The following is a 23,440-nucleotide window of genomic DNA, read 5'->3' as shown; positions in this document are numbered from 1 at the left end:
ATGACTTTCTTCACTAGGTAAAGATGAACTTGGCTAAAGCGAAAGCTTTACCAACACATATTTCGAGAAATAGATAGGCGAGATAAACTCGGCTCAAAATACCAAATGTGTATAATCTAAGTCTATATAGCAAAACGACTTTTGTCTCAATATAGGAGATAAATAGACTTTTCAGTGATAGATAAGTTCAAGTCTCCACATACGTTTTAGTCGATGAAGATCCACCAGTTCCTTGAGTAGTCCTTCGACTTGTATGATGATTGCCATGGAGTTATTGAGCTCAACTACACTTTCTATCCTAGTACGAGACCATAGCTATAGTAGACTAGAAATCAAGACTTATAGTTTGGATCACTAACATTGACAAACATGCTTGAGATAATAACGCATGAGAGTTCGACCGAGCAATGCTCTAACAGATTGGCTTAAGAAGTTAGGTGATGTTGTGTTTAATTTCTCTAAACTCAGTGTTTCTTTTCTTCATAATGGTCAGCATATTACATTACAAGGAACACCAACCTTACCGTCACTACTTATGATGAGTGGTTCAGCAGTTAAGAAGATCATAGAGAAAACAACTCATGGACTCATTGGTCATCTTTTTTCAGTCATAACTACTTCTATACCCCCTCCAAACCTTGCACCCTTATTGCCTCTTCTATCTGAATATAATGATATTTTTGCTGAGCCTACTTCATTACCTCCTCACAGAACCTTGGACCACTCAATCCCATTAAAAACAGACTATCAACCTCCAAACCAAAGGCCATATAGGTGCCCATACATTCAAAAAGGAGTTATGGAACAACTGGTGAAAGAAATGCTCTCTTCTGGGATCATACAACAAAGCCACAACCCATTTGCTTCACTAATTCTTCTTGTCAAAAAGAAAGATAATACCTGGAGATTTTGTGTTGATTACAAAAGACTCAACAACATCACTATTAAGGACAAGTTTCCTATACCAATTGTTGATGAGTTGTTGTATGAACTGCAAGGATTCATGGTTCTGTCTAAGTTAGATTTAAGAGCAGGATATCATCAAATTCTATTGAACCCTATGGATATCTACAAGACTGCATTTAGGACTCATCATGGGCATTATGAGTTCAAAGTCATGCCATTTGGCCTTACCAATGCACCTGCAACATTTCAAGACCTTATGAATGAAGTCTTTGCATCCTATATATGGAAGTTTGTTTTGGTCTTTTTTGATGACATTTTGGTTTACAGTTCTTTTATGTTTGAGCACATTGAGCATTTGAGATTGGTCTTTTCCTTAATCAGAAAACACCAGTTATATGCTAAGCTTTCAAAATGTTGTTTTTGTCAGTCATAGCTGGAATACTTAGGCCACATTATCACTCCTTCTGGAGTTTGTGCTGATCCCACCAAAATTGCAGCAATGCATAGCTGGCCACTTCCAACTTCTATAAAGGAATTGAGAGGCTTTCTGAGTTTAACAGGGTATTACAGGAAATTTGTGAAGAACTATGGTGAAATCTGCAAACCCCTAACTGATCTTCTGAGAAAGAATTCTTTCAATTGGAATGCAGCTGCCACTTCTGCATTTGAACAACTCAATCTATCCATGTCCACAACTCCAGTCCTTGCATTGCCAGATTTTTCCAAGCAATTCACTGTAGAAAGTGATGCAAGTGAGACCTATCTTGGTGTTGTCTTAACTCAAGAAGGTAAACAAATTTCCTTTTTCATCTCACCTTTAGGGCCAAGAGTTAGAGCCTTATCCACATATGAAAAAGAATTTTTAGCTATAGTTAAGGTTGTATAAAAATGGAGCCATTATTTACAAGGAGGCAAATTTATTATCCAAACTGATCATCACAACATCAAATACTTCTTAGATCAAAGAATCACCACAGTTTTACAACAAAAGTGGTTAATGAAATTGTTGGGTTTTGACTATGAGATTAAATACAAAAAGGGTAAAGAAAATGTAGTTGCTGATGTTTTATCTAGAAAACCAGTTCCTTCTGCAACTTGATCTGCTCTGTCTATGTCTCAACCAAATTGGGTGCAGGACATTCTTCAAAGCTATGTTGGTGATGACAAGGTGCAAGAACTCATTACTCAATTACTTGTATCTTCTAACTCTGTTCCATATTATACTTACAAATCTGAAATACTGAGATACAAAAATAGGATATATGTGGGAGCTAGCAATGGGGTCAGAGCCACAATCTTAAATACTGTTCACACCTCTGCTATTGGGGGTCATTCTGGCATACATGCCACTTATGTTAGGGCCAAGTCCCATTTCTTTTGGCCTAAAATGAAGCAGGAGATCCTATTATTTGTAACTGAGTGTGACATCTGCCAAAGAAATAAGGGTGAATGCTCTTTTCCATCTGGTTTACTGCAACCCCTTCCAGTACCTAAGCATGCATGGCAGCACATCACCATGGATTTCATTGAAGGTTTACCTATGAGTGACATGAAAAGTATTATATTGGTGGTGGTGGATAGGCTCGCAAAGTACATCCATTTCATTGCTTTACAACACCCTTATACAGCTGCTTCTGTGGCTAAAGCATTCTTGGATCAGGTATTCAAATTACATGGCCTGCCTTCTTCAATTATTTCTGATAGAGATAAAGTTTTTACTAGCCACTTCTGGCAAGACTTATTTAAAGCTTTGGGTACTAGCTTGAATCTCAGCACTGATTATCATCCTCAAACTGATGGCCAATCAGAGAGAGTTAATTCTTGTTTAGAAAATTACTTAAGGTGCATCACTGGCCACAAACCTAGTAAGTGGTGTCAATGGTTATCTCTTGCTGAGTGGTGGTACAACACTAGTTATCATACTAGTTTAAAATTTTCTCCCTTCCAAGCCTTATATGGCTATCTTCCTCCACATATGGCTTTTCCATCTGACACCACCACTTTTGTAGCTGTTGTGGAGTCATACCTCAAGGACACAGAGACAATGATTGATATTCTTAAAGAGTCTCTACACAATGCTCAAGCAAGAATGAAATTCTTTGCTGATAAGACAAGGAAAGACATGACCGTTGCAGTGGGTGACTTAGTATATCTGAAGCTTCAACCTTACAGACAAGCTTATGTTTCACTGAGAAAGAATTTCAAGTTGTCTGCAAAATTCTATGGACCTTTTCCTATTTTACAGAGAATTGGACCAGTAGCCTACAAGTTACATCTTCCAGACCAGGATAGGATTCACCCTGTATTTTATGTGTCTCAATTGAAGCAACACATTGGTAAGAAGCACACCCCCTCTCCTACTTTGCCTATTGTGGATCATGTAGGTGAAGTAATCATGGTCCCTGCAAAAGTTCTACAACAGAGAACCATTACTATAGGCAGGAGACAAGTGCAACAGGTTGATAGACACATTTTTGTGTCTGAATTGTCCTCAGTGTCTCTATTGCTAGTGCTTGATTTTGTGCTTATTATGGTGTTTTTATGTTTGTGTAGGTGTTTTTGGAGAAATACACTTGTGTGGAAAAAGTTGCTCAAAAAGTGTTATTTGGACCCCCGGAGGACATTTGTTGTACAGACCCCAGATTTGGCTAAGGGGCACCCAAGGTTATGCGTAGCCCAAATTCATCCTCATCACCCAATTACTAAGGGGCACACTACCTGTTATTTTCACCCCCAGAGCGCCACCTGCTATTTGCACCCCTGGTTTGGTTAGGGGGGCACCGTCTTCATCATTTCAAAAATCGTTTTGGCGGGAAAAGCTCACAGGCTTAGCAGATTTAGGATTCGCATTTTGGACAGGAATCAAAGAGATTAAACGGCTGAAACTCTTTGGGATGACGTGATTGGGCTTATCAGGCTTGGTAAAGGCCTTTGGTTCGATCCAGTTTGGCTGGATAGTCCGCGAGAAGAAAACAGGGTAACACGTACAGGCGAGAAGTTTTCACTAGATTTCTTGTTGTTTTGGAAAGATTATATGTGTCTGAGGCGTGTTGAATCAATCCTACAACGTGTACGATCATGTTTGGAGTGTTTATACATCATTTTAGCGTGTGAAATGTTAATTCAGGTAAGAAAATATCTGAATATTATTTTCTATTTACTGCCGAGTAATGGAGAATTATTTGGAGTTATGAAGGATATTTATTGTGCACGAGAGGTATAAAAAGGTCCCTGAGATTTCTTAGAAGGGTTACTGAGAGTTTGGGAGAGTTTTGGAGAAGACAGAGGCGATAATCAGAACCACCAGAAATACTTTTCTGCTGCTGCTCATCTGAAGAACGCGAAGAACAGACCATCCAAGACAGTCGTTTTTCAACAGTGGAAACAACACACAGGCGTGGGTCGAGAATCAGCGACAGTACTGTTCTATACGTTCTTTTCAGTTTGTAACACATATAAATGTTACAAACCCGGTTTTATCATTGTTTCTCCCATTTCATCATTTGTACACCACCTTTGCGCAATAAAAAATGAATTTTGAGTGTGTTTTCCTAATGATGAGCTAAACCCAATCCTTGGGGCGACGGAGGAAGCCATTCTCTCAAGAATTATGTGGTAATATTTATTTTATAAATTTATGCAATATTTTTATATGATTAATTGCATTGATAAAAAATAAATTAAATGATTCTTATTAATCAAATGTGTTTTCTCTTGATGATGCATGCTTAGTTTTAGACTCTTGATGCGTTATAATTGCGACTAACATTTGATATTTTGGGAATTTGATTTTGGCAATACTTTAGTATCGAATCAATTGTTTAAATTGCATGATATAAATTAATTTAGAACCACATAAGTATTGATGAATGGTGAAATCCTAGCTCCAGCCTCTCCATAATTTTCACAACATATCAACATTTATTTGCTTTATTTTCTTTGCTTTAAAATTAAGTCTAAAATCTCTTGCTTTCACAACTCTCAACGAACCTACTACTACAAAACAACTTGAAATCACATTAATTTTTGGCGCCGCCGACGCGGACTTGTCTTTAGGCTAGAGCTTTTAGATTTTTTTTTTAGGTTTTTATTTGTTTTTCATTTTTATTTTATTTGTTCTTCTTTACGTTTTTGGGTTTTTGTCTTTTCCTTACAGATTTTGGAGTAAAAGCAAAGCGAAAGGAGCGAAAGAAAAGAAGAATAAAAATTAATTAAAAAAAATGAGAGAGAGAGAGAGACAAAAAAAAAATTAGAATTTTTTTAGATTATCTTTTTCTTTTGCACTTTATTTTTGGACTTTGGGAATTTTTTTTTAAACCCTACGGAAGGGTAGTTTAAATATCAATTGTTTGCAGAGAAGGACGACGATTACGATATCGCCTCGACCCCTCGGGTTCGTACATGACATAGGATTCGTGGCCCGAGTCGACTTCAGTGGTTCATCCCCCGTCTAGTACGGGAGGTAAGTTTTTCGAAACACTCGCGAATACCCTGTCAGCGAGTTACTGTGTTCCTTCGTTTGCATATATGCTGAGGATTTGAAAACGGCTGCTTTAATTTCCTAGTAAAGGGCAAGGACTGGCCATACAAGATAAGGGTTCGGATTTCATCACTGTTCCCTTCTTGCCCGCCTTAGGAAAACGAAACCAAACGCGAACCTAAGCCTAAAATTTGACTAGAACGAGACCTATAGGGTAACGAGCTTAATAGGAAAGTCATTCGAAAAATATTGGTTACTCTTTTAAGCATGCTTCAAAGTTCATGATGGTTCCTGTGAGTTGAATACACCGCCTTGTAACTTCGGTGAGGCCTTGGGTATCAAAGCTCCACTGAGATTCCCTCGTCTCGATTCAACTTACTTTAACTCGGATTGATTCCAGAGGGGTTTGCTTAAATTGTAACGAATTCCCTTTCGAAGGATTAGAAGCTGGTCTATAAATAATCTAAGTGGAGCCACATGCTTTTTGTTTGCTAGAAATCAGTAGGTTTGCTGTGGTGGAGTCAGCCTTGTTTTTGTTTGCATAGAACTTCCCTTCCTTTTAGGATTTCTTTATTTTTCTTTTGTTTTTATAGTGTATGCCCAAGGTTATTAAAGAGCGGGCTTGGAAAAGAAACACTCTAGGTCGATTGATTAGTGAAAAACCTAGTAGTTCTTCTTGTGGAAGAAGGGAGCTCGAAGACTCTTCTTTTGAGAGCCCTGTTTTTGGAAACTTCCGTTTTGAGAATCTGTCTCTTCGTGAGGAAAATACCTAGTACTTCAGCTGTGCCAGCAATGACAACTTTGAAAGATTACATGTTCCCAACTAGGTCCACCCGAGCTTCGTGCATTAAATTGTCAGCCACTACGACTAATTTCGAGATAAAACCTAGTATTCTTCATATGATCCTTATATTCTTAGGGAAATATGATGAGAACCCTTATTTTCATATTAGGGACTTTGAGGACATTTGTGGGACAATTAGAATAAAAGACCTTACTGATGAAGTCTTGAAACTTAAGATGTTTCCATTTTCCTTGAGAGATAAAGCCAAGACCTAGATGAACAACCTACCATCTGAATCCATTGAAACATGGCAGGAACTTATTGCTACTTTCTATATGAAATTCTACCCTAAGCATAAAACTGCGTCTGTTAGGCAGAAAATTAGTGATAGTGTGCAACAAGAGGGAGAGTCTCTTTATAGGTTTTTAGAGAGATTCAGTGATCTCCTATCCCAGTGTCCTCACCATGGATTTGATAAGATGAAAGTAGTAGAGATTATTTATGATGGTTTAGACTATTCAACCAAAGCCATGGTTGAGTCTATGTGCGCTGGTGAGTTCACTAGTAAAAGTGCTGATGATGCTTTTACCTTCTTAGGAATTGTCGCTGAAAAATCCCAACAGTGGGAGTCTTGTGTTGAACACCCCAAAAGAATCTTGGTCAATAGAAGTAGCACCAATGTGGTAGATACAAGCTTCGGGTCTGATGCTAAGTTTGCTGCTTTGTCTAGAAGGTTAGAATCTTTGGAATTGAATCATCCTAAACATAGGTCTCTTGTTGAACCTGATGATAGGTTTAGAGCCTCTCAAGTGTCTAGTTGTGGAGTAGAACCCAATAACTCATTTTTGGAAGGTCGGGTTAGTGAAGAGCAAGGCCATGCTGTCTATAACAATGCTAGGTTTGAGAACCGACAAAAGTTTGACCCATACTCAGAGACTTACAATCCTGGTTGGAGAAACCATCCTAATTTTTCTTGGTCTAAGGGTCAGAATCAAGGACAGTCTAGTAATTCTCATCCTCCCCCAGGTTTTGGTTATGCTAAAAACTCTTCAGGTCAACCCCAGTTTCAGAATGAGAAAAATATCTCCACCTTAGAAGAAACCCTTACTATGTTAGCAAAGAACCATGAGATGTTATCAAAGAACCACTATGGTTTTCAAGAAGAAACCAGGCAGAATTTTAAGAATAATTCCCAGTCTCTTGCTAACTTAGAACTTCAAGTCGGCCAAATAGCTAAGTTTCTTAGTGAAAGAGAAGATGGAAGATTCCCTAGTCAAACTGATCCTAACCCTAAAGGAGAGAAATCGTACAATCATGTGAATTCTATAACAACCCTTAGGAGTGGAAAGAAAGTTGACAATAAGGTTGCCATGCCTGATAGTGAACATGTTGTAGTTCACCCTTCTGAGCCAGAAAATGAGGAGACTGATAGAGTCTCCAAAGAGACCAATGAGGGTCTGCTGAGCCCGGCTTTGTTCCCAGAGCCCCGTTCCCCCAGCTGCTAGTTCCAACTAAGAGGGAGTCCAACTAATGATATATTGGAGGTTTTTAAGCAGGTTACTATCAACCTCCCATTGTTAGATGCGATTAAGCAGATTCCCGCTTATGCCAAGTTTCTTAAGGATATGTGTACGCGAAAGCGAAAACTTAGTGTCCAGAAGAAAGCCTTCCTAGCTAGTCATGTGAGTTCTATTATTCAGAATACCACTACTCCTAAGTATAAAGACCCAGGGTCCCCTACTATTTCTTGCACAATAGGTAAATACCGTGTCGAGAAAGCTTTGCTTGACTTAGGAGCCAGTGTGAACTTACTGCCATACCATGTGTACCTTAAGCTAGGACTTGGTGAGATGAAACCTACCCAGATGACACTTCAGTTAGCTGATAGGTCCGTTAAAATTCCTCGTGGTGTGATCGAGGACGTTCTTATTGAGGTCGACAAGTTTATTTATCCAGTGGATTTTGTTATCCTAGATACCCAACCTGTCCCTGACCCAGAGAACCAAATACCAGTGATTTTAGGTCGCCCGTTTTTAGCTACATCCAATGCGATCATTAACTGTCGAAATGGTATTATGAATTTGTCTTTTGGTAATATGACTATTGAGCTGAACATTTTTAATATTAGTAAGCTACCCTCTGAACTAGAACTCGAGCATAGAAGAGGTGAACATGATAGGAACATTAGTCGAGGAGTCATTACCAAACACTTTGTTAGAAGATCCATTAGAGAAATGCCTAGCCCACTTTGGGATTGATTTTGATGATGACGATGTGATTAATGAGGTGAATGCTTTGTTAGATTCAACCCCTTTGATAGACACTAGTAATGGCTGGAAACCTAAGTTCGAACCTCTACCCGTTTCTGAGTCTACCCTAGTTCCTTCGTTAGAAAAGCCTCCTAAGTTGGACCTTAAACCATTACCAGATTCCCTGAAGTATGTGTTTTTAGGCCCATCTGAAACTTTACCTGTGATTATAGCATCCGACTTGGATAGTGATCAGGAAAGTAGGCTAGTGACCGTCCTTCAGAATAACAAGGAAGCTTTAGGGTGGACCATAGCAGACATTAAGGGTATAAGTCCTACTGATTGTATGCATCATATCTATTTAGAGAGTGACACCAAACCTTCTAGGGAGATGCAACGTCGACTGAACCCTAATATGAAAGAAGTAGTTCGAACCGAGGTTCTTAAGCTGTTAGATGCAGGCATTATCTACCCCATTTCAGACAGTAAGTGGGTCAGCCCCGTTCAGGTTGTTCCCAAGAAATCCGGTATTACTGTAGTCCAGAATGATAACAATGAGTTAATCCCAACCCGGGTGACCACGGGTTGGCGTGTCTGTATTGACTATAGGAAATTGAACAAGGTCACTAGGAAGGACCACTTTCCCCTTCCCTTCATCGACCAAATGCTAGAGAGATTAGCTGGACGTAGCCATTATTGCTTTTTAGATGGATACTGCGGTTATAATCAGTTTTATGCCCCAGAAGACCAAGAGAAAACCACTTTTACCTGTCCCTTTGGTACCTTTGCGTATAGACGCATGCCTTTCGGGCTATGTAATGCCCCTGCGACCTTTCAGCGTTGTATGTTGAGCATATTTTCTGACATGGTAGAACGGTTCTTAGAGGTCTTTATGGATGATTTTTCAGTGTTTGGTTCGTCTTTCGATGAGTGCTTGCATCATTTGTCATTAGTTTTGACTAGGTGTAAGGAAAAGAATTTAGTGCTTAATTGGGAGAAATGTCACTTCATGGTTCGTTCAGGAATTGTTCTAGGGCATATCGTATCTTCGAAGGGTATAGAGGTAGATAGAGCCAAAGTTGACTTATTAAAACTTTACAGGTCCCAAAAACCGTAAGAGATATTAGGTCATTCTTAGGGCATGCAGGTTTTTATCGTCGATTCATTAAGGATTTTAGCTTGATTTCTAGACCTCTTTGCAATTTGCTTGCAAAAGACGTTAAGTTTGTCTTTGATGATGCTTGTTTAGAGGCTTTTGAGAAGCTTAAGAATTTACTCACTACCCCCCCATAGTCCAGGCACCCAACTGGAACCTACCCTTTGAGATCATGTGTGATGCTTCAGATTATGCTATTGGTGTTGTGCTAGGTCAGCGAGAAAATAAGTTACTTCATGTGATTTACTATGCTAGCAAAACTCTGAATGATGCCCAGTTGAACTATACCACTACGGAGAAGGAAACTATTAGCTATTGTGTTTGCCTTAGACAAGTTTAGATCCTACCTCTTAGGTTCTAAGGTCATAATCTTTACTGATCATGCTGCTTTGAAGTATCTTCTTTCCAAGAAGGATACTAAACCTAGATTGATTAGATGGATCCTATTGTTGCAGGAATTTTCCTTAGACATTAGAGATAAAAAAGGTGCAGAAAATGTAGTAGCAGACCACTTGTCTAGGCTTGTTGTGGATACCCTTAATGATTCTCCTCCTGTTAGGGATAGTTTTCCTGATGAACAACTGTTCTTTGTTACCCAAGCACCTTGGTATGCGAATATAGTGAATTATCTTGTTACTGGTCGAATGCCCCAACATTGGGGTAAACAAGATCGTTCTAGGTTTTTAGCCGAGGTGAAGCACTTCTTTTGGGATGATCCTTATTTGTTTAAGTATTGTCCAGACCAGATTATTAGGAGATGTATACCTGAGAGTGACCAGTCCAGTATTATTTCCTTTTGTCATGATCATGCTTGTGGGGGTCACTTTAGTGCTAAGAAGACTGCTGCTAAGATATTGCAGTGTGGATTCTATTGGCCTTCGTTGTTTAAAGACTCCCATTCACTGTGTTACTTGTGAGCGTTGCCAGAATTAGGAACCATTTCCCGTAGGAACATGATGCCCTTGAACCCTATTTTAGTTGTTGAGGTCTTTGATGTGTGGGTATTGACTTTATGGGTCCGTTTCCTAATTCTTTTGGTAACCTTTACATCCTTGTCGCTGTAGACTATGTCTCTAAGTGGATTGAGGCGGTTGCGTGTAAAACCAATGACCATAGGGTTGTGATTGAGTTCTTGAAAAATAATATACTTACACGTTTTGGTACACCGCGAGCTATAATTAGTGATGGAGGGTCGCACTTTTGTAATGGACCTTTTAGGCTTTTGATGAAGAAATATGGTATTACACATAAGGTAGCTACCCCGTATCATCCACAGACTAGTGGTCAGTAGAGGTTTCCAATAGGGAGATAAACGTATATTAGAGAAAACAGTTAATCCTAATCGGAAAGACTGGTCGTCTAGGCTTACTGATGCCTTATGGGCTTACCGTACTGCGTTTAAGACCCCCATTGGAATGTCGCCTTATCGGCTTGTGTATGGAAAGGCATGTCATTTACCTGTTGAGTTAGAACATAGAGCTTATTGGGCTGTTAAGCAGCTAAATTTTTCACTTGACAAGGCAGGAGCCCATAGGAAACTCCAGCTCAATGAGTTGGAAGAGATTCGTATAGATGCTTACGATAGTGCGAAGGAGTATAAGAACAAAATGAAACTTGTGCATGATAAGAATATTTTAAGAAAGTCATTTTCTCCAGGTCAAAAAGTTCTTCTGTATGATACCCGCTTGCATCTTTTCCCTGGGAAGTTACGTTCTCGGTGGACGGGTCCTTTTATTGTTCGCACTGTCTTTCCTCATGGAGCTGTTGAGATCGAGACACCAGATGGTAGTAGTTCTTCGAAGGTTAACGGTCAGAGATTGAAACCCTTTTTAGAGCCCTTTCCTACAGGTGATGTTGAGGAGGTCCCTCTGGAGGACCCTGTTTACCCTTGATTGACCATCGAGGCGATTGTATGTTGTATATTAGTTTTTGATTTCTCTCTTCACCCAGGTACTATCTTTCCGACTTCTCTCTTTACTGATTCCTCATGTTACTTTGCTTTTTGGTATTGCTCTTTCATTAGAAACATTGAGGACAATGTTAGATTTAAGTTTGGGGGGGGAAGAAATCTTTTTGTTAGCTTTTAGTTGCAATAAATAAACTCCAGAGCCTAGAAATTTATGCTTATTAAGGTTGGCACTAACCAATCTAAGTGGATGAGAACATCTTGGTTGTAGGAGTTGAGGAACCAATCTGATTAGATGGAAACATCTAAAGAGTCTATTCATAAAAGCACAGAGCTCAGGTGTTAGAATTAAAAAAAAATATGGTAGTTTCGCCATAACTCGTTGAATCCTAATGCCTTCTGTTTTTATTTCTTAAGTGATTTGGTGGGGCACACGACTCAAGTTGTTACCATTGCTAGGGTGAAATAGGGTGATTGAGATACCAAAAAAAAAAAGGTTTGAGACCAGACCATGAGACCAACCGGAATAAATTCAATAAAGTCGACCACTGGTGCCCTTGTATATGCCAGTTGTGTTGACCTAGAGTAAGGTTTATCGACCACTGGTCCCCTTGTATATGCCAGTTGTGTTGATATTAGTCAGACCGGTATCTCAGTCCATTAGGATAGGATCATCTTGGCAGAGGCATTCAGACAGATATGAGAAACACCGTTCACTTTAACCATCTATTTTTCTCTTTATTATGGTATTTTTATGTTTGTGTAGGTGTTTTTGGAGAAATACACTTGTGTGGAAAAAGTTGCTCAAAAGTGCTATTTGGACCCCTGGAGGACATTTGCTATACAGAGCCCAGATTTGGCTAAGGGGCACCCAAGGTTATGTGTAGCCCAAATTCATCCTCAGCATCCAATTACTGAGGGGCACACTACCTGCTATTTGCACCCCCAAAGCGCCACCTGCTATTTGCACCCCTGGTTTGGTTAGGGGGACACCGTCTTCATCATTTCAAAAATCGTTTTGGCGGAAAAAACTCACAGGTTGTAGCAGATTTAGGATTCGCATTTGAACTGGAATCAAAGAGATTAAACGGCTGAAACTCTTTGGGATGACGTGATTGGGCTTATCAGGCTTGGTAAAGGCCTTTGGTTCGATCCAGTTTGGCTGGATATTCCGCGAGAAAAAAACAGGGTAACACGTACAGGCGAGAAGTTTTCACGAGATTTCTTATTGTTTTGGAAAGATTATATGTGTCTGAGGCGTGTTGAATCAATCCTACAGCGTGTATGATCATGTTTGGAGTGTTTATACATCATTTTAGCGCGTGAAATGTTAATTCAGGGAAGAAAATATCCGAATATTATTTTCTATTTACTGCCGAGCAATGGAGAATTATTTGGATTTATGGAGGATATTTATTGTGCACGAGAGGTATAAAAAGGTCCCTGGGATGTCTTAGAAGGCTTACTGAGAGTTTGTGAGAGTTTTGGAGAAGACAGAGGTGATAATCAGAACCACCAGAAATACTTTTCTGCTGCTGCTCATCTGAAGAACGCGAAGAACAGACCATCCAAGACAGTCGTTTTTCAACAGTGGAAACAACACACAGGCGTGGGTCGAGAATCAGCGACAGTACTGTTCTATACGTTCTTTTCAGTTTGTAACACATATAAATGTTACAAACCCGGTTTTATCATTGTTTCTCCCATTTCATCATTTGTACACCACCTTTGCGCAATAAAAAATGAATTTTGAGTGTGTTTTCCTAATGATGAGCTAAACCCAATCCTTGGGGCGACGGAGGAAGCCATTCTCTCAAGAATTATGTGGTAATATTTATTTTATAAATTTATGCAATATTTTTATATGATTAATTGCATTGATAAAAAATAAATTAAATGATTCTTATTAATCAAATGTGTTTTCTCTTGATGATGCATGCTTAGTTTTAGACTCTTGATGCGTTATACTTGCAACTAATATTTGATATTTTGGGAATCTGATTTTGGCAATACTTTAGAATCGAATCAATTATTTAAATTGCATGATATAAATTAATTTAGAACCACATAAGTATTAATGAATGGTGAAATCCTAGCTCCAGCCTCTCCATAATTTGCACAACATATCAACATTTATTTGCTTTAAAATTAAGTCTAAAATCTATTGCTTTCACAAGTCTCAACGAACCTACTACTACAAAACAACTTGAAATCACATCACAGGTGCTCATCCAATGGACTAATTCGACTCAGGAAGATGCCACTTGGGAGGATGTTGCTACCATTAAGTCTCACTATCGCAACTTTATCCTTGAGGACAAGGATAATTTCCAGCAGTGGGCAATATCATAGTCTTATGGGTTGTATTGAATACTGTTGTCTGCCTGTATTAATTGAGTGGGGTTCTCTTATAACTGTGTAGTCATTGGTCTGTCTTGAGTTAAGTGTTGACCGATCATATAGTGACATGTGTCCACTATCTGATCGTTGTTGTTAGGTCTTCACTTCCCTTAAATGTGTAAGAACCTTCTTCTCTTATTCCTTAATGAGAAATATCTGCAGTTTAGTGTTAGAGGTTGTGTTTATTAGGGACTCAGATTTACTTCCTTCAACTCTTGATTACCAAATTGTACTGAGTACAGTATAGTACACAAGACCTCAACACATTTGCATACTTTGGTGGTATATTCATATGAATCTTCTTGAGAATGTCTAAAATCTCCTTTTCTAGTTCCGCCTTCTTGGAATTTGCAAATCTGCGAGGGAAAGGTAAAGGAGGAACATAAGCAGGAATATAAGTTTTAGAGTTAGAGGTAGATACCTCGGGTGTTTGGGGAAAATCAACACTCTTTTCCTCCAAAACCGGCTCCATTAGAGCTTCTTCTATACCCAAATCAGTAACTTCGGTTTACACAAGTTGTTTACCACTTCTCAACATAATAGCATTGATATCCCCTTTTGCATTAAAAGGTTGAGAAGGGAGTTTCCCACCATTTTGTTCCTTCAATTGGTTCAACTCAGTAACCATGGAACCAACTTGTGTTTGCAAGTCCTTGATTGCACTCTTGGTCTCTTGTTGACTTTGTTGGAACATAGTAGTAAAGCATTGCATCATTGCTTGAATCTTTTCATCGAGACCGGAACCTTGACTTTGAGTTGGTTGTTGTTGCTGTGGTTGCTGAAATTGTTATTATTGTGGTTAAAACCCGTTTGGAATGTTGAAAGTAGGTTACGAAACCGCACCTTGCTTGTTTGCATAGCTAAAGTTGGGATGATTTCTACATCCCAGATTGTAAGTGTTAGTGTAGGGATCATACCGTCTTTGCTGATTTGGAAAAACCGCACTAGCTTGCTCCAACTCATGAAGGTACAATAATCGCAACCATTTTTTTCATCATTCTCTCCATGCTACCCATCCTTTGATCAAGGTGTGATGATGAATCACTAACTTCATTCACCCACCTAACCATTGGTTCACCTCTTATATAGAATTGCTTCGAGTTCTCAGCCATACTTTCAATCAACTCGGTAGCTTGGGCCACCGTCTTGTTCACTAGTGAAACACCACCGTGGCGTTTAGAAGATATCTATCACTTGGTTGGAGACCTTCGTAGAAGTACTGGATTATCATAACGTCACTGAATTGGTGGTGTGGGCAACTTGCCGCTAATGTCTTATACCATTCCCAACATTCATACAATGAGTCATCATCCGTTTGCTTCATTCCACAAATTTCTTTCCGAATTTTGGTAGCTTTTGATGCAGGAAAATATCTCTCGAGGAAAAGTTTCTTCAACCCATTCCATGTTGTGATACTTCCGGATGACAAATAATACAACCATTTTTTGGCATTGTCCTCCAAAGAGAATCGAAAAGATTTCAACATTTCTCCATCCGTATTAATCTTCGCTGAAAGCATAACCATGATAACGTTATGGAAATCCATGAGATGTTTGTTTGGATCCTCATTCACCATGCCATGAAACTTCGGTAACTCTCTAATCAACCCCGGCTTGATCTCGAAGGTTGAGTTTGTTCGAATACACTACTGTTATTTATCAAGCTTGTGAGATGCCAAGTCCTTGAGTATACGATTTGCATCACCCATTGCTTCTTCTTGTATGATTGGAACCTTTTGTTCTTCTTATTGATGTAGAATTTCGTCTTCTACCTCCAACTCTTGTGCTTCTGTATCGTTTAGTCTTTCTTGGAGTATTGTTCCTCTACGAGTATCTATCCCGCACCTTGGACAGTTTCAATTCTTGGGAGCCAGAGAATAGGTACCTGAAAAACAATTCTCACAACTAAGTCAGAAAAACGAGACAAATCACAAAAAGCAAATATAACGCAGAAATCAAAACAAGATACTAAAACTAACTAACAAGTCGATGCCTGTCCGGCAGCGGCCCCAAAATTTGATCGTTGTCGTATGCGTCAAAAATAATTTCACTTTCTAAAAGTATATGATAAGAAAGAGTTCGTTCCACAGGAGATTTTTGTTGTTAAATAATTCTAGTCTCTTAGTAACCAAGGGGGATTTTGTTTTCGCAAAGCAATAAAAATAATTGAAAGCAATAAAGTATAAAAGTAATCAATAAGAAGAAGATATTGGTCAATGGGTTATCATTCACAAACATGTATTTTTATCAATGACTAGAACTGGTAATTTAATCTCTAATTTACTAAAAGTCCTAGGATATCTTGATCGTAAGAATATCCCGCTAATTTCCTGATACTAAATTCTATGAAATAAGACTAATCAATGCAACCAAATGTGTAAAAGCACTAATCCGTTTTAACAAAGGTTATGATTCATATGCAATTATAAAGATGTATCACTACAAGTAATAACCACTCTATGCTACTTGCAATCAGGAATTGACAACTTTTTCGTATTGAAAACTCTAATATAGCTCTAGATATGAATGAAAATCTAATTGATTCCAGACTCAACCAAACAAGCATTCAATATAAGCAATGAATCATAAACAATAAGATTGAGACAAAACTAATTCATTGAATCAAATAGCATGTTTGAGAAATCAACTTAACACCCTTAACCAATAATATGTGTTTAGCTACTCACAGCTATGGAGTTCATCATCGTAATATTAAAGTAAAAAAGACGAAACGTAAAGCAAACCCTAGTATCCGGCTCTCTCTAAAAGCACCAAGTAGTAGTAGAATACGTGATAAAGTTGTAGAAGTCCCTCTTCTGTATCTTCTCTAGTAGTGGAATACGTGATAAAGTTGTAGAAGTCCCTCTTCTGTATCTTCTCTTCTTTCCAAAACTAGGTCAAGTCTTCAAAACCATATCCAATATGTCCACCAAGCCCATATAAGAGAAATACCCATGTAGAAAATATGCATAAAAAGTACCACAGCTCAGGTGACCGGCAAAGTCAAAATGGTCACCAGTCAAAAGAGCCAACTGGATCAACTCGGAAAGTTAACTGAGTCAGCACCGAGTTAATGAAAAGTCAGGTGAGTCAGGGTCTGACTTAGGAACGACTCAGCTATCTAATTTATCTGAGTGAGCAGAGTTGGTTCTAGGCCACAACAGTTGCAGAGGCCCGAGCTTGTGTTGCACAGGTCATAAATTTGTTGCACCTTGATGCCCTTCATAGCTTCAGTTCCTTGTTCCAGCTGCATTGCACATTTCAATTCACCTATTCTTGCTTCCATATCACCTGGATACCAACTTGACTTCATTATCAACCTTTTAATCACAGCACCAGATCCATACACCAACAATTTGCAACTCCATCTCACTCACATATTCAACAGCACACATCCACCATTTCATACCAGCAACACCAGTTCATCTGAGGTTCAGGTCTTATGCACCAACAGTTCTCAATGGCAGATCAAGCACCCATTACTCTACCTTCTCTGTCTCAGTCTAACTCACTGCACACCATTCACCCAGCCAACAACTTGCTTAGCCATCTTATCTCAAACAGCATCATACAAACCTAAATCTGATTCCATTCATCTCCTGCAATAACATATCACCAGCTTAATACCACCAGATGCAACACCATCCAGATTCCATACCAGCATGTACCTTCCATACTCAGCTCATATATACTTCAAAATCTCCGTTGCAACCACCCAGGCTAAACCAACAACACATCACCACCTGTTCTTCAGCTTAATCTCACAGCAGCACAAACCTCCAGATCCATTGCCTTTCCTGCAATTCATCTCAATCCCTGCAACCTAACATACATCTAGAGACCCAGTTCAGTCATTCCGCAACACCAATTATCTAAAACTGCAGCAAACCATTTGTTCCCTGTAAATCAATCCGGCCTTGACTCAGGATTCACTCAAATGATCACAACACCAGCTCCATTTACTCAGCTTCAGTTGCAACCAACTTCAATGTCATCCCTGTAATTCCACCAGCAGCAATATAAATCCTTCAACAACCACAATGTCACAAACTCAACAGCACCAACACTTCAGCCTTCTGCAATCAGCTACAAGACCTCCTAAGCATTCATCTGAACCAACAAGAACCCAGAAACCACTCCTTGTTTCAGTTCACCAACTCATCAGGACCCAATTCGTCCACTTTCCCTGTTCAAAAGTTCATCCACTCAAATCATCTCAACTTACTCTCTCATTGATTCCTGCAAAGCAATCAAATTCCCCAATCCACCAACAACAACAAATTACGGAAAACTCTATTACCAGCATCATCTCTTCTCTGCAAACCCTAACTCCAAAGATTCTTCTGCATTTGAACTTGAAACCCTTGAATCCGACAAACCTATCTCCTACAGAGACAACATTCCTTACCATCTTCAATTTCTTCTCGATCTGTAATAGAAAAATCACAGCAGAAACCCATTTTCCAGTCAATTGAACACATCGAACCCTAATTCTTCACTGTAACCTTCTATTTATCACCTTATTGAGCCGTTCTCTTGGTTTTGACCATTAACAGCACCTCCATTCCCTCTGAATCTCTGTAAATCCATCTTCTTCTTTCTCTGAATTTATGCACTTCTCTCAGACAACAGCCGCCATGAGTTCTCTCGACTTCAGGCAGAGAGAAGAAATAAAGCCTAATGATTTCATCTCTGAAATTTAGGCGGTCCGGCTAGTATGGTTACGGGCTCTATACTCATACTCACAGTATGGAACCCTTCTATCTATAAAGATGACACCTATCAAAGTCTTTTTTGATTAAAAACTAGGCATCACCGGGGCTTACGGACCGGGTTCAACCTCTCCTTTTGTCATATACTCCCTCCGTCCCACTAATAAGTGACCTAGTTACTTTTAGAGTTTGTCCCATCGTTAAATGATCTCTATCACTAAACAAGGAGATATTTCTAAAATTATCCTTTAATTGATTATAAGAAATATAAGAAATATGCATAATTTGATAGTCATGTTTATATTCGTTACGTAGGTGTTTTAAAATGCAATTCAATAGTACGAAGTTTGCGAAAATCCGTGGTGTAGTTTGAGAGATAAACCATTTCAAAATTTCACTATTTATTATCCATAAGGGTATAACTGTAAAAATGCTTAAAAATACTTTTCTCCTTACTTGCCTTAAAAATTGTGCAAACTTGAACTAAGTCACTTAATAGTGGGACAGAGGGAGTATGTTTTAGGCCTGCGCAACAACCCTGACTGCATTACAAAATATAAAACACGTCGTCAATGCCTTGTTCGGTTGTTACCTTTGTATCCGAGAGTAATTTCATACTGCCTTTGTCATTACATGTTCATAGGAAAATGAAATACAGCCGAAAAATTATAATCGAATTAAATAGCTTTTGTATTGTTATTGTCACTCGGACTCGGAAAGTAAGAATTGTAGCACGTCTAATACTCTCTCCGTCCTATTATTAAGTGACCTATTTAATTTTATATTTTGTCCCACTATTAAGTGACATATATCACTAAACAAGAAGATATTTCTATAATTATCCTTTTAATTGATTATAAGAAATATAAGAAATATGCATAATTTGATAGGCATGTTTATATTCGTTAGGTAGGTGTTTTAAAATGCTTTCAATGGTATGAAGTTTGCGAACATCCGTGGTGTAGTTTGAGAGATAAATCATTTTAAAATTTCACCAATTATTAGCCATAAGGGTGTAATTGTAAAATATGCTTAAAAATACTCTTTTCCCTTGCTTGCCTTAAAAATTGTGCAAACTTGAACTAGGTCACTTAATAATGGGACGGAGGGAGTACATAATAATTTTGTAGAGGGATTATTATTAGCAAACACCCATCAACAGACCAAACCAAAAATCAGTACTCCTTGGCATAATGTTAAATTGACTAGGGCTTAACTCGTGCCGTAACGGCGCATGCATAGTTTTTATTTGGTTATGCATTTTTTTTATGCATGGATATTAAATATAATATTTATTAATTATCAAGTTTTCCCTTCTTATCAATGATAAAGGTAAAGGAAAAATAGATAAATATTTCTATTTTTCAGTCCGCAAATCTTTTCTTATATATGTACTCATATATGATTCATTTCTAGCATTTTCCGCCTTGTCGTTCTCCCAAACTATCCCCCTACTTTCCCCGAGTTGTATCCTCAATCCATCCATAGAAGTATATCGGTATTAATTTTCCATATTTTTCCCCAAAAAAAACACCATTATTTGATATGTTTATCTTATCAATCATTTGAAATGGTATTTCCCTTCTGCGTATCCCTTGTTAAGCTATGTAGGCTGTAACAAAATTCCAGCACCTGAACTCATAGTCTCGAGAATAATCATGTAGGTATTAACAGTATTTGGATCCTTGTTGATTTTGTCCCCTTTAAGAATAGTCTGAAAAGAGTAAAACTCATAATTGACTCAACGATACATACCGCATTGTATGTTCTTACTGTTTCAATAACATAAAGAACAACTAATGTATTCACTTAAGCTACTATATTTTAAAACGTTAAGTCATTTCCGATGGAAACCATTCTACTCATATAGGATCTAGTTCTTCAAAATACCTAGATAGTCTATGTACATAATCATATTCGATGGGTATGGTTCACCGAACTGAATATAGGTAATGGTTTGTCATTTCCTAACATCGAGGCGTCTTCAGCATAGTTGGATCCAGAGTTGGCAAAAAGCTCTATATTTATGCATTATCAGTCGAGAGTAATCCATGGATGGGTTACTTCCCCGGAAACTGTTGATGGATAACCGCATTAGTTTCAGTTGAAAACCCCGCACCGTCAGATAACCGCAGTGGCTAAGTAGGGACAGTATTGGCGGAAGATCGGGTCATTAAAAATGGTAACCGAGCCGACCATGGGTTACCTGTCGAGGGTGTAAGAGTATGTTGGACGGGTACGTTGTGTCAGGTAAGGGTCTCATGAGTGACAAAGAACGCCAGAGTCTAGGGTTGAACGTATTCTGGAGCCGAGGACGGCTAAAATTAAGGTGGTGGTATTATAATACTCTGACTCGGCAGGTAGGTTTCGTCGAATAGAATATAGGTAATGGTTTTTTCTTTCCAAACACCGAGACCGTTTCAACATGTTTGGCTTCAGAGTTGGAAAAAAGTTCTATAGTTAAGCATGTTCGGGAGGTATTAATCCTGAGATGGGTGACCTCCTGGGAAGATGTGTAATACCCCGATATTCGGCAATGGTTGGCCGAATGAAATATAAGTAATGGTTTGTCCTTCCCTAACACCGAGGCCTTTTCAGCACAATTGGCTCCAGAATTGGCAGAAAACTCTGCAGTTAAGTGTGCTCGGGTGGGAGCAATCCAGGGATGAGTGACCATCCGGGAAGTTTTCTGCTGGATTACCGCAGCGATGCCCGTTGAAAACCGCATACTGCCGGATAACCGCAGTGGCTAAGTGGGGACAATATCGATGGAGGGACGAGTCATTACAAGATGCCTCTGGATGACCGCAGCGGCGACCATGGAAATCCCACACTGCCAGATAACCACAATGGCCAAATGAAAAAGGGTTAGGCCATTGCATTCCATGACATTAACCTTCCAAATGTGAGGTTATTCGTTGCATAAAAATAATGAAACCATGATATCAGTTAGTAAGTCAAATGTTTAACTACTTAACCTAATAACAATATATTCTAATAAATAATAAACAATGTTATCCATCATCTTTGAATGAAAATAACTTTAAATCATTCATTAATAAATTCGTGAGATGATAAAAAATTACTCACTGACACTAATACTTGCCACCATCTCTACAGTCCACTAGTATAATTATTTGCCAGTCTGACTGAGTTTCGTACTACTTTTTTCTTTCAAGAAAAGTACTTTGAAAACATATTTATAGCAATATTTTTTTCATCCGAGTGTTTGGTAAAAATATTGTAAAGTGGTTTTTATGCATATGACTTTGAAACTCTATCAACTTTTAAAAGTTGGACAAGAGGAGCTTGCAAAAGATATAGTCCAACCCTAATTTCAAAAAAAAAAAAATCTATTCTATCCCAATTCTTTTTTGTAACTGTCGAAAATTATCCCTAAATCTATATATTACAAATTTTTATTCGTTACACTTTATTTTGTAAAGATAATTATTTTTCATTTTCAAACTATATTTTATAAAATTAGTGAAAGATTCTTTAATTTATCAACTATAAATATTAAATAACTATTGATTTTTAAAATGGTTAAAAAAATAATACCTTCTAATAATAATAATAATTAGTAATCCATATTACATATATGTCTAATAGTAAAAAGTTTACTTATTTTTAAACACGGTAAAATAGAATAATTTTTTCTAGAGATATGTCTGTTTTTATCATTTGCTAAAACGATAGTTGAACCTGATATTTTCTCAAACACAATTTGATGGCTTGTTAAATAAGTTTTAGCTTTAGTTTATATTTTCGCAAACGTTCAATTACTTTTTTACATAACTCAACACAGTAACGCATATCGAAAAAGCACTTCCGTAAAAGTCATGGTAATACAAACTGATCCTAAGTATTAGTTAAGAAAAATATATTTATTACCATCATCAATAGAATAATTTATTTAATATCATTTTTAATTTGACATTTATCATGGAAAATTAATAAATATTTATTATGTAGAGTTAATGCAACATTAGTGACATGGTAAATTTTATTCATTAGATGCATTTCTATTCCAATCACAGCCATCAGTTATGACAAACGATTACATCCATAGATTTATCTTTTATGGGGACAAATCCTGACCACTCTTTACATAGACCAAGTTATCCAAACTGTGCTTTGTATTCTTGATGTAGTATAAGGACATATATGGGAAATCTACGACCTGCACCTTCAAGGTCGAATGGTGTACAGAGTCATTCTGAACGAATCGAGTTTGGGTATATTATTGGGATAAACTTAGGTAAATATGATCACCACATTTTCATAGAAAGAAAAATGGATAACGTGCTAAGGATATCATCCCGTACTTTTTAATATAAATCTTGTTAACTCAGTGTATGGTATATTTTTATATAATTCGAGAGTTTAATTTCTAGCACTTATTTGGTAGATGTCCGGTACATATGGTTAATTAAAAAATTGATTTATGGTGGAATAAATTCAAAACTTCGAGCACACTGTAAATTTATAGGTTAAAACAGTTATTCTCTCTGTTTCTGGAAAAGTGTTACTTTCGTTTTTTCAATTTGGCCTATTTTTAGGCTAAAATGAAAAGGTAACACTTTTCCAGAAACGAAGGTAGTATTAACTTGTAATTAGTTATGCAGATGATGATGATCAAAGATTATTCGTAAAAATAGATGACGTTAAAAAACGATTATTAATTAATAATATGATTTCAGGTGATTTTACTATATTGTGATTAAAAGCTGAACAAAACTCTCTTTCTAGAGCTTCCGGCCCCACTGAAATATAATTCAGCCATTAAATCATTCTGATTTTTCACACCACCAAAGTTGCATCCGGTAACACCACCCAGAATCGAAC

The 23,440-nt window shown here is 37.9% G+C and overlaps 1 protein-coding gene across 1 annotated transcript; it reads left to right on the top strand.

Moving 5' to 3' along the window:
- Positions 1 to 538: 538 nt before the first annotated feature.
- LOC113333611 lies at positions 539 to 13,833 on the top strand. Its single transcript, XM_026580037.1, has 4 exons — positions 539 to 1,225; positions 1,340 to 1,783; positions 2,042 to 3,364; positions 13,705 to 13,833. The coding sequence occupies exons 1-4, from the start codon at positions 539 to 541 to the stop codon at positions 13,831 to 13,833; spliced, it is 2,583 nt and encodes an 860-aa protein (XP_026435822.1).
- The last annotated feature ends 9,607 nt before the right edge of the window (positions 13,834 to 23,440 follow it).

The sequence above is a fragment of the Papaver somniferum genome, unplaced genomic scaffold (genome assembly GCF_003573695.1).
Source record: "Papaver somniferum cultivar HN1 unplaced genomic scaffold, ASM357369v1 unplaced-scaffold_133, whole genome shotgun sequence".
In the NCBI taxonomy this organism is placed as follows: Eukaryota; Viridiplantae; Streptophyta; class Magnoliopsida; order Ranunculales; family Papaveraceae; genus Papaver; species Papaver somniferum.
Note: the sequence above shows the minus strand (reverse complement) of the source record. Positions and strands in the feature narration are given on the sequence as shown.

Coding starts and splice junctions, on each gene's coding strand:
- LOC113333611 (XM_026580037.1), top strand. CDS start 539: ATGAGTGGTTCAGCAGTTAAGAAGATCATAGAGAAAACAACTCATGGA. Junction 1,226..1,339: donor TCTTTTTTGATGACATTTTG/GTTTACAGTTCT, acceptor TGTCAGTCATAG/CTGGAATACTTAGGCCACAT. Junction 3,365..13,704: donor GCAGGAGACAAGTGCAACAG/GTTGATAGACAC, acceptor ATCACATCACAG/GTGCTCATCCAATGGACTAA.